The following is a 12,300-nucleotide window of genomic DNA, read 5'->3' on the forward strand; positions in this document are numbered from 1 at the left end:
TACGGGCCATTTCCTGAAGAGCAGGTCCATCAATAGTCAAATAAACACATTTTTTATGTCATCCTTCTGGCAGCGGTACTGCACCACTTCAAGTTGTGAGTGGATTTCATAAATCATGAAAGCCGATTACAATTAAGTCTGTATAGTTAAAGCAGTAATTCTTTCAGAGGGAAACCAGTGAACTAATAGAGGATTTCCCACACACAAACAGATGGTTCTCCTTTTAGCAAGAGAGGGATCATGACTGTATAATAAATCCCAGAGCTACGTTTGAAATGTTTACTCTTGGAAGACGGATCCTTATTCTTTCCTGACCTAGTTTGAAGTTCTTACCCCCTCCCCATATTGCACCCTATTCCCTTTGTAGTGCACTACTTTTGATCAGGGCCCATAAACTGGCTGCATCTTAAAACGCACCCTATTTCCTACATAGTGCATTATTTGGGATGCATCCATAGTCTTTTCTCAAACTTACATAAGTAATAATCGACAAGATGGATTTTGAGCTTCTCTTTATTAAAAAACGTGTAAAATTCCTATACATCAGAGTCTTTTAAAGACAAATAATTTAATAATGAGGGCATGTAAAAACACATTAGTATTATTTTATGAGTTGATGTTGACACCTATGTGGGTTGCAAGCAGATCTAAACCAAATTGCATGTACAATAATCACAGTAACGGTAATGTGTGAGTCGCTCCTGTAAATAGCAGGGTTGGCGGTCATTAAAAATACTTTTGGTTAAGATAGTAAGATAATATGGATGGTTGTGAAGCAGCTATTCATAATTGTCGCACCAGCCATTGTTGCTTAGACCCCTGAAATCGTCCCCATCTCAGCAGTACTGGATATTTTCTGTATCAACAGTATATAATTTAGAATATTTTCATTAAATCGAACGTAAAAAGATATTGAGCTATGCTTATCTACACAGTTTGACATAAAATTGTCATTGTCAGCGCAGGAGATGGAAAAGATATACTACATATACTCATATAATGCTACAAATAGTAATACTACAGTTTTTGCTCTATTAAAGTCCTTCATGGCAAAGTGTTTTTTGATGAGTGAAAAATGGCTTTGTCACAAAATGTTTTTTTTTAAATGCAGCTGAAACATGGCCTTGAATGACGTCACAGGACACATACAGCACAGCTACTGCATACACAGTAGCTCGTTTGTTTAGCTACCGATTGGAAAGTGTATCTTTACTTTGCGTTGACAGTGATTCAAAGTCTCTTCAACATCATGTGGACGGATGAAAAGCATTGGCCGTGCTCAGCTCCTTTGGCAGTTTCTTGGGCATATGATAAAAAAAAAAACGATTTGTCTAAGGCTAATCAGAACACATGGAGATAGGTGGCTTTAGTATCGACCCCTATCGCGTTCCTGGCGGTGCATTTGTAGAAGCCCTGGTCTCTCTGCGTGGGGTTCTGGATGATGAGAGAGCCTTGTGGGTGGAGGTACTTGTTGCCAAAGAGGCGTGGCTGGGCACTGACCGCTAGCCGCGTCCTCTCCGGCGTCTCCCAGGCAATCTCAGCCCGGGGGATCCCCGTGGCAACACAGTTCAGCTGGACTGCCACGCCGCGGCGAGCGTACATCACGGGAGGCGGGCCATTGGTGATGCGAGGCAGGTAGGCGATGACGATGACGGGCACGGAGAGCAGGGCGCTGCCGTACTCGTTGGCCGCTCGGCAGACGTAGGAGCCGCGGTCGTAGACGGACGCCTGCTGGATGGCGAGCGTCCCATTGGCCAGTACGGCGTAGCGACCGGCTCTCTGTGGCCGCCCCAGGACCACCCCACTGGGCAGTGTCCACGTCAGCCGGAGGGGGTCCCCCGTAGAGAGACAGTGGAGTTGGAGGCTCTCCCCGTTCATAATACTGATGGGGGAGTTGTAGCGGTTATTGATCTCTGGTTTCCTCTCCGGGGCTAAAGTAATAGTACGTTCCACTAGCCCGGCTACATTCCTCGCCAGGCAGCGGTACATACCACTCTCAGAGACAGCGGGGTTAGTGATGACCAAGGAGCCGTCAGGTCGGTGGAAGAACTTGGAGAACTGGGCACCCCTCATGAGGGGGGAACCATTAGGGAGGATCCAGGTTACCGTTGGGGGTGCTGGGCCTCCTTCAAAGGAGCAGTTCAGGGTCATGGTACTGCCTACCGTTAGAGAGAGGCTCTCTGTTTTGGGCCCTCTGAGCTGCGGTCTCTCTACCATCTCTTTAACCTCCAGGTGGACCATCAGCCTGGCCTCCCCGCCCTCGTTGCGTGCGATGCAGGCCAGCTGAGCCGAGTCGGTCCCCTTCGGCGAACGTATATCCAACGTACCGTTGCGATGCACCGTCATTCTGCTGCCGTAGTATGGCACCGGGAGGATGACGTTCTCCGGTAACACCCACATGACCCGGGGGATGGGTGTCCCCACGGCCTCGCAGGCCAGCATGGTGCGCTGGTCCCTTATAGCCGTCACTCTGATAGTGTTGACCATACCTCTCAGTCCATTGATGGTCGGTGGCGTCACAAGGACTTCCACCCTGGTGACTTTGCGGTCCTGGCCGGCACTGTTCCTAGCTGTGCAGGTGTAGTTACCAGCATCAAAGCGTTGCGCCTTCTTGACCACTAATGTGCCATCATTATGGACCTGGTATTTAGTGGGGGAGGAGGCAATGGCCCGGTTAGTGGGGGATAGCCACGTGATGACTGGGGTCGGCTCTCCCTTGACGCTGCACTTCAGAGACACGGTCTCCCCATAAAGAACCCTGATGACTTCAGGGCTTTGAGTTTTGTCTCTGATGATCGGAGGGTCCGCCACCACCTTGACGTGAACCTTCATCTCATCCTTCCCTAGCTGGTTCTCAGCGTAGCAGGTGTAGTCTCCTTCCTCTCTCATCCCCACGTCGTTGGCGTACAACGTCCCGTTGTCGAACACCACGTATCTGGGGGGGTGGGAGGGGTTGGGTGATTGTTTGAAAATGGTGTTGTGATTCTTATCGACTATGCAGTTACTGTGATTCAATAACAGATTGGGTGTACATACTGTATTATGTGATTCATTAACATATTACGGTATGTTAAAAGTTGATGCGATTCACCAAACACCAAGTACCTGCGGGTGCGCCCACCTCTAACCCTACTATCCATCTGTTTCAGTGTGTTGATCATGGTGCCGTCCGGCAGAGCCCAGCGGATCTCAGGGTTGGGGAGGCCAGACGCTACACAGTCCACCTTCAGGTCTCCTCCATACATCACCTTCAAATTCAAAAATATTTATTTTCTATCCAATAGTACATCAGACAGAAAACCGACCGAAATATTTGCATGACACTCAGATGCAAAACATTAAAATATCACATTAAAAACACCAAGGTTCTGCCCCAAATGGCACCCTAACCCCTATATAGTGCACTATTTTTCACTAAGGCCCATAGGGCTCTGGTCAAAAGTAGTGCACTATACAGGGAATAGGGTGCCATTTGGGATGTGACCCATTATGTACATAGAAACCTAAGACAAAAGACAGACCTTCTGACTCGCCAGCAGCTGCTTCTGCTCAATCTTGGCCGGCTTGGTCAGCACGTTAACCCTCAGAAGCATGTAGTCGTCCCCCATCTTGTTTCGGGCCACACACAGGTAGTCCCCATCATCTTTCTCTGTCATGGCCTGGATGGCCAAAGAACCGTTGGTGAACACCTTTATCCTGGGGTCGAAGCTGAAAACCCCCCCCAAAACAAAAACAAGTTGTTATTGTTTGTGAATAACAGTATTTCCTGCTGTTAACAGCAGCCATTTTAGTTCTTCCTTTGATGGTTTTTCAGCTAACCTTTAGGGAATAGAAAATGTGACCCTGCATGATTTCACAGTAAACCTTCTCATTCATGACAACATCTGATGATGATAGTTGATATACAGTGCCTTCAGAAAGTATTCACACCCCTTGACTTATTCCACATTTTGTTGTGTTACAGCCTGAATTCAAAATTGCTTAAATATATTTGTTTCACTCATCTACACACAATACCCCATAATGACAAAGCGAAAACATGTTTTTAGAAATATTTGCTAATATAATTGAAAATAAATTACAGTTTTTTCTCATTTACATAAGTACTCACACTCTTGAGTGAATACATGTTAGAATCACCTTTGGCAGTGATTACAGATGTAAGTCTTTCTGGGTAAATCACTAAGAGCTTTGCACACCTGGATTATATAATATTTGCACATTATTATTGAAAGAATTCTTCAAGCTCGGTCAAGTTGATTGTTGATCATTGCTAGAGAGCCATTTTCAAGTCTTGCCATGGATTTTCAAGCCGATTTAAGTCAAAACTGTAACTAGGCCACTAAGGAACATTCAATGTCGTCTTGTTAAGCAACCCTAGTGTAGATTTGGCTTTGTGCTTTAGGTTATTGTTCTACTGAAAGGTGAATTTGTCTTCCAGTGTCTGTTGGTTAGCAGACTGAACCAGGCTTTCCTCTAGGATTTTGCCTGTGGTTAGTTATATATATATATATATTTTTTATCATAACTTGAAAATATGATGAGTGGTACTCAGTGATGTGTTGTATTGGATTTGCCCCAAATATAACACTTTGTATTCAGGAAATAAAGTTAATTTCTTTGCCATATTTTTTGCAGTTTTACTTTAGTGCCTTATTGTAAACAGGATGCATGTTTTGTAACATTTTAATTCTGTACAGGCTTCTTTCTTTTCACTCTGTCATTTAGGTTAGTATTGTGGAGTAACTACAATGTTGTTGATCCATCCTCAGTTTTCTCCTACCACAGTCATTAAACTCTAACTATTTTAAAGACACCATTGGCCTCATGGTGAAATTCCTGAGTGGTTTCCTTCCTCTCCGGCAGGAAGGACGCCTGTATCTTTGTAGTGAATGTGTGTATTGATACACCATCCAAAGTGTAATTAATAACTTCACCATGCTCAAAGGGATATTCAATGTCATTGTTTTTTTAACCCATCTACCAATAGGTGCCCTTCTTTGCAAGGCATTGGAAAACCTCCCTGGTCTTTGTGATTGAATCTGTGTTTGAAATTCACTGCTCGACTGAGGGAACTTACAGATAATTCTATGTGTGGGGTGCAGAGATGAGGTAGTCATTTACAAATCACATTAAACACTAATATTGCACACAGAGTGATTCCATGCATCTTATTATGTGACTTGTTAAGCACACTTTTACTCCTGCCATAACAAAGGGGTTGAATACTTATTGACTTAAGACATTTCAGCTTTTCATTTTTTTAAATGAATTTGTCAAGATTTCTAAAAACTTAATTCCACGTTGACATAATGGTGTATCGTGTGTAGACCAGTGACATAGCATCTCAATTGAATCCATTTTAAATTTAGGCTGTAACAGAACAAAATGTGTAAAAAGTCAAAGGTATAAATACTTTCTGAAGGCACCGGACATACAGACAATGGCCTGAAGGGCATATTAGACAGTGAGTTAAAAAAATGCCAGAAGATGCATACCTGTACTGGGAATCCACTAGTTTCTTAGAGGGGGTCCTCCAGACGATCCTGGGCTCTGGTTTTCCTGTGGCAATGCAGTCGAGCCTCAGAAGCGCCCCGTAGACCACGTCAGACCTCTGGGGAGACGAGGAGGTAATCCTGGCCTTGGTGGAGGATGGGAGTCTCAGTACGGTCAGAATGCTGGTTCTCCTGGAGGCTCCTACCGCATTACTGGCCACACACTCATATCTCCCCGCGTCGCCTTGGCCTAGCCCACGGACGTACAGGGTCCCGTTGGGGAAGACAAAGAAATTACGTCCGTTGACGAACTGCGAGGTGAGGAGCTGGACTCCGTCGGGCGTGGTCCAGCGCATGATGGGCGTAGGGGCTCCTTTGGCAGTGCAGTGGATGTAGGCCGTGCTTCCCTCGGGGAGGGACATGTTCTCATAGCGAGGTTGTTGGATGACTGGAGGCAAGGCTGCCACATGGAGACGGACAGAGACTGTATCGGCTCCAGCCACGCTGCTGCCGATACATTTATAGATCCCTCTGTCTGTGTAGCTGGCCTCGGTTATCCGGAGAGTACCGTTACTGAGGAGGTCCACGTGCTTAGGGCCAGACTGTGGGCCGGGCTGGGGGCCACTGGCTGGGTTGGCAGGGCCCGGGGCTGGGGGCGCAGCGAGGTGGACCCTGTCAGGCAGCACCCAGGTGACCCGGGGCATGGGATGTCCCTGTACCTGGCACTCCAGATCGATGCCGTCCCCGTGGTACACGGTAGCATCGCGGTAGCGCGGCTGGAGCACTCTGGGATGCTGGGCCAGGACCATCAGGGAGACCACCATCTTGTCCATGCCATACTGGTTCTGGACCATACAGAGGTACTGGCCTCGGTCCTGGGGCTGGCTGTTACGGATGATTAACGTGCCGTTGGGATGGACCTCGAACCTCTGGACCCGAGTGTTCTGGGCTACTGTCGCTCCTGCATGAATGAAAATAATGTGTGTTTCAAGACATCGAGCAGATTAAAACAATGCAGATAACGGATTATTTCTGCAACATGTTGTCTGTTGAAACGCATAAGAATGGAGTATAGCTTATATCATGACAAATAGGGTTCTCCTATTTTGTTACATTAACAGGCTTACAGTGGGGAGAACAAGTATTTGAAACACTGCCGATTTTGCAGGTTTTCCTACTTACAAAGCATGTAGAGGTCTGTCATTTTTATCATAGGTACACTTCAACTGTGAGAGACGGAATCTAAAACAAAAATCCAGAAAATCACATTGTATGATTTTTAAGTAATTAATTTGCATTTTATTGCATGACATAAGTATTTGATCACCTACCAACCAGTAAAAATTCCAGCTCTCACAGACCTGTTAGTTTTTCTTTAAGAAGCCCTCCTGTTCTCCACTCATTACCTGTATTAACTGCACCCGTTTGAACTGCACATGTTTGAACGTGTATAAAAGACACCTGTCCACACACTCAATCAAAAAAACAGACTCCAACCTCTCCACAATGGCCAAGACCAGAGAGCTGTGTAAGGACATCAGGGCTAAAATTGTAGACCTGCACAAGGCTGGGATGGGCTACAGGACAATAGGCAAGCAGCTTGGTGAGAGGGCAACAACAAACACTTGCTGTGTTTGGAGAAAGAAGAAGGATGAGTACAACCCCAAGAACAACATCCCAACCGTGAAGCATGGAGGTGGAAACATCATTCTTTGGGGATGCTTTTCTGCAAAGGGGACAGGACGACTGCACCGTATTGAGGGGAGGATGGATGGGGCCATGTATCGCGAGATCTTGGCCAACAACCTCCTTCCCTCAGTAAGAGCATTGAAGATGGGTCGTGGCTGGGTCTTCCAGCATGACAACGACCCGAAACACACAGCCAGGGCAACTAAGGAGTGGCTCCGTAAGAAGCATCTCAAGGTCCTGGAGTGGCCTAGCCAGTCTCCAGACCTGAACCCAATAGAAAATCTTTGGAGGGAGCTCAAAGTCTGTATTGCCCAGCGACAGCCCCGAAACCTGAAGGTTCTGGAGAAGGTCTGTATGGAGGAGTGGGCCAAAATCCCTGCTGCAGTGTGTGCAAACCTGGTCAAGAACTACAGGAAACGTATGATCTCTGTAATTGCAAACAAAGGTTTCTGTACCAAATATTAAGTTCTGCTTTTCTGATGTATCAAATACTTATGTCATGCAATAAAATGCAAATTAATTACTTAAAAATCATACAATGTGATTTTAGATTTTTAGATTCCGTCTCTCACAGTTGAAGTGTACTACCTATGATAAAAAGTACAGACCTCTACATGCTTTGTAAGTAGGAAAACCTGCAAAATCGGCAGTGTATCAAATACTTGTTCTCCCCACTGTACATACAGCTGTGTCGTTCTGTAATAGAGGGTGAAGGAGGATGTTCTATGAAGAGGGGAGAACAGAAAAGGAAGTACTGTTATACATACCAGTGGAGACTCTCGTCCAGGAGAGGAAAGGCTTGGGCTCCCCTACAGCCACACAGGGCAGCTGTGCATCCATCTCTGCATTCACTGTCACTGTCCGCACATCCACATTGGTGATCCGGGGCTTCCCTCTTACAACAGGTCCCACTACGGAGGGTCTCTCACCACCTCCCGACACCCCACCTGATAACCCCTGTGTCTGGGTAGGGGTCTCTGTCCTCTGGCCCCCACTGGACGGACTCTGAGGCCTTGGTGAAGACACTGATGAAGTCTGGGAAAAGCTCTTTGTGGCGGTGGAAGCGAGAGTGGTTGTGATGGTCGTCTGTTTGACCATCTGGTTGTTTGTGTTCGTGACTGTCCTGTGGGGTGTTCTGGGTTCTGTGGTGGTTGGTTTAATACCGGTGACTGGATCAGGCTTGATGTCAGTTGACTCTAGTTTAGTAGTGGTGTGGGAGTCGGCTGGTGGCGGTTGTCTGTTGGGGTCAGATCTTGTGATTAGGATGGAGTCTCCTCTGTTGAGGATCGGGTTGTTTCTCTGGTCGGGTTGAGAGATGAGGACTCTCTCTCTGTGACTGTCTGGGATGTGGTTGGAGTTGGAGGGAACCTCCACTGTTCTGGATGAAGGTTGGGTCCTGACCCTAGTGGATGGAGTGTTTAGTACAGGGATCTGAGGCCTCACCTTAGAGGGGAAAACTATGGATGTCCTAACTGATGTGGAGGTGACAGGTGACATAGTGGGAGAAACATCCTTTGTTGTAGTAGCAGCAACAGAAACTGCACCATTTTCCACTGGTGTGTGGTCTTTGCCTGTGGTGGAAGTGCTTTCTCTGATGTTATAGTGCCCATCAAAGGTTGTTCTGGGCTTAACAGTGGCTGTTTTATCGGGACCAGATCTGCGACGAGAGCTTTCAGATGTCACCGGCCTTTCAGCGGTGCTAACCCGAGCCTTCTCATGTTCTGCCTCCTCATGGAAGGACTCTTTTGTCGAGGCACCCGGGGCGTGTGTTGGGGCGTGTGTTGTGCCGTGTGCGCTGGTTATTTCATGCCGGATGGACGGAGACGCGCTGTCAATCTCTTTGACCGGCGCTTTTTTAACCTCAGTCGTACCTGTTGTATATCGATAGTCTGGTGTGTCGAGCTGTCCATCTGCTGGCACTCCCGGGCGAGTGTTGCGATTCTCCGGGGACTTGTCAGGACTTGGAACAGGGGGAAGGTCTACAGTAGCGCTGCCTCCCCTTTGTGTTGTCTCGGTTGGTTTAACGGCAGGACGGGGGGTGCTTGTAAAATTCCCCTGACGGGCTGTCGTGTGCACAACCGAGTGCTCTGGAACTGGGCTCTGAGTGTTCGGAGTCTGAGAGGCTCTTTCTGGGACTGTTCTGTGATGGCTGCTCTGGGATGTTTGTTTATGTGTTTCTGTTAAAGAGGTTGTAGGAGACGCCGGTGGGGCTGTTGTGCTCCCGAACAGTGGTTTGGCGTGTGGTGAAAGGGTGTCCTTTGTCTCGGAGCGAGTTGTAGGTGAGGGGTCAATCCCGTCTTCGTATAAAGAGACTACTGTGTTCTCTTCGTGACTCACTCTGCCTGATGACGTCGCTTGGCTGCCCGTCGATGGAACTGCGGTATTAAATCTGTCCGTCATGCTTTTGGCCTTGTCGAACGCTTCTATTTTAATCCATGTGGCAGTGGTTGCCTTGGTAGTTGTTGGGAGCGCGTCCATAGGTGTGGCTGCAGTTGTAAAATCACTTCTCAACGGATTATTAGGCTTTGGCTTCTTTCTGCCCGTATTGGGCCGTCTTCTCCTGCCCCCACCCCCATTCCTCCTCCTGGAGTTCTGGTTTCTGAGTCGAGTAGCCACCTCACCTGGAGTTTCCTTCCTCATATACACAGCTGAAGTGAGCTCGGTTGTGGGAGAGGGTGTGCTGAGTGGAAGATGGGTTATGTTAGACCTTGTATGCTGCTTTAGCTGAGTAGGTGTGTCTAGTTTAGCAGTTGTGCTCTGAGTCTCAGCGAGAGAGTGGTCAAATTCATCTCTCTCTGTTTCCGATTCAGAGTACCCTCTAACTGTGGTGGTGGTGAGTGATGGGTCGAGTTCAGCTCTGTCTAAATATACGTCACTTCCTTCATTAAAGCTGCTAAAAACACTGGGTCCGTTAGCGTCTTTCGCCCCCTGATTATCCTCAGACGTGGGTGAGATATCAGACTCTGTAGCCGCAACATCTGTAGTCAAAGCGGTGGTGGTGGTGCTTTGATTTTCTCCTTGTAAATAATCGTTGTATGAAGAACTGGTCAAGACGTTCACATGCAGCTGAGCCAGGGTCTGGGAGTGTGTGTGTGTGACTGTGTGCCTGCCTTGCGTCTCTGTGTGTGTGACAGTGTTACTGAGCTGCTGGGGAACAGATGTGACAGGCTCTGTGACCGGCTGCGTGAAAAGTGCATGACTTGTGGCTGTATCCACATCTGAGTCTGTAGTGTAAGTAGTGTGTCGAGTGGGTATATGCGGTATAGTAGTGGGTGTGTATAGCTCCTCCTCCTCTTCCTCATGTAGGTCGTCTGTTGATCCCTCTATGTTGTAAGGAGACTCTGTCTGCTTAGCGCTAGCTGTTGTTGTTGACTCCTGCTTCTTCTTTGTGGTGAGGTGAGTTGAGCTGGGTGTTATGTTAGTGTTACCCTGTCCGTTCTTGTCACGGATTTTGGCCAAAATGTCCGCCCACTTCTCCGGGTCTATATTTTTGTTTGCCACGTTAATCCTCCTCCTCGTTCCCACTGTGTTTTTCTTGTCTTCATCATTTGTCCCTGTCGTGGTTGGTTTTCTAGGTACAGCAGGTCGCCTCCATGTGTTTCTAAATGGATGACCACCACCCCTGTTTGAACTTTGACCTCTCCTCCGATTCATTAGCCCCACACGGCTCGGGGATGAGGAGGAGGAGAAAGATGAGGAGGAAGGCGAGGAGGGGACTTCCTCCTGTGTGTCGTCATTGTCCCCTGATGCCTCCTCAGTGTCCCCCATGGGGGCTTTGACCCTGGTGTTGACCCCTGAAGCAGACTGTGGCCTCATTCTCCTCAGTGGTCGTATCTCTGCTCCTAACTGTCTGGTGAGAGTCACCTTAGTCGCCAGGGAATACACACCATGCTGGTTCATGGCCACACACTTATAATATCCACTGTCTGTCAGTCGACTCTCTGGGACTCTGAGAGTTCCGTTGGAATACACCAGCGCTCTAGAAGAGTTGGCTCTGTGACTCACTATGCTGCTGTCGGGAAGGATCCAGTTAATCTCAGGGTCAGGAGAGCCAGACACGACACAGTTTAGAGTGAGAGGGACACCGGTGAACCCCTCTACGAGGGTAGGCGCCATCTCGTCCCCTCCAAGAGGGGGAGGACTGGAGGACTCCTCGACCGTCAGGCGGAAAGGGAGGACACTGAGGTCGTCAGAGACCTGGGCGATACAGTAATATATCCCTGAGTCTGAGTGTCCTACAGCTTTAATATCCAACCTACCGGTGCTCAACACTGACACCCTGTTGTCTGGGCTGCTGTATGGTGCCTCCAGCTGGGTCCCGTCTGGCAGCATCCAGCGAACCACTGTGTCTCCTGAGCTCAACACGTTACAGTCCATTACAGCAGGGCTGCCCACTACAACAGTCAGCACCGTCCTGGTAGTGTTTGTGTTCTCTATCATGACCCATGTCCTACGGTGTCTGCGCTCCAGCTCAGGCTCCACGGTCTGTGTGAGGTGGGTGCTGAGGATCAGCTTGACGCTCTTCCCAGTGGACTGGGGCCTGTTCAGCTGCAGGTCCACAGAGCTCTGCATCAGCCAGGATGGTTGAGCTACCATGTTAGCCTTAACCCCTGTGTAGTACAATGCGTCTCTCTCCAGGTCCTGCCTGTACCTGGAGATCAAGAAGTTTGAGTTTATTAGAAAGAAAACACATAACATAAAACATAACATAGCAGTATGAAATTAGATGCTCTATATCACGTATTGAACTCAAGGCCCATTCAATCCAGCCTGCAGGTGGTTTGATTATTATTAATAATCAAAGAAACTTTTTCCTAAAACGAGTCCGACGAGAAGGATATCCTGCTTTCACTGGAACAGGTCCAGATCCACGCCTTTTGTGTGAAGAAAAGACACCGGAAAAGGGGACGCAGATCGGGGATCCTTCTGAGAATTCGGAGGCTAGCGAGTAAACTCCCAATGCCTTCCATTCTTCTTGCTAACGTGCAATCATTGGAAAATAAAATTGATGACCTACTATTAAGATTATCCCTCCAACGGGACATTAAAAACTGTAACATCTTATGTATCACCGAGACGTGGCTGAACGAAGATACGGACAATATAGAGCTAGCGG

At 47.9% G+C, this 12,300-nt stretch overlaps 1 protein-coding gene across 1 annotated transcript; it reads right to left on the bottom strand.

The window, feature by feature from the left end:
- Positions 1–495: 495 nt before the first annotated feature.
- On the bottom strand, positions 496–11,949 carry LOC129859576 (immunoglobulin superfamily member 10-like). Its single transcript, XM_055929504.1, has 5 exons — positions 7,952–11,949; positions 5,499–6,456; positions 3,522–3,708; positions 3,106–3,248; positions 496–2,935 (listed from the first exon to the last, which is right to left on the bottom strand). The coding sequence occupies exons 1-5, from the start codon at positions 11,892–11,894 to the stop codon at positions 1,342–1,344; spliced, it is 6,825 nt and encodes a 2,274-aa protein (XP_055785479.1). The 5' UTR covers positions 11,895–11,949; the 3' UTR covers positions 496–1,341.
- Positions 11,950–12,300: the final 351 nt, after the last annotated feature.

This window comes from Salvelinus fontinalis, chromosome 7 (genome assembly GCF_029448725.1).
Source record: "Salvelinus fontinalis isolate EN_2023a chromosome 7, ASM2944872v1, whole genome shotgun sequence".
NCBI classification, from domain to species: Eukaryota; Metazoa; Chordata; class Actinopteri; order Salmoniformes; family Salmonidae; genus Salvelinus; species Salvelinus fontinalis.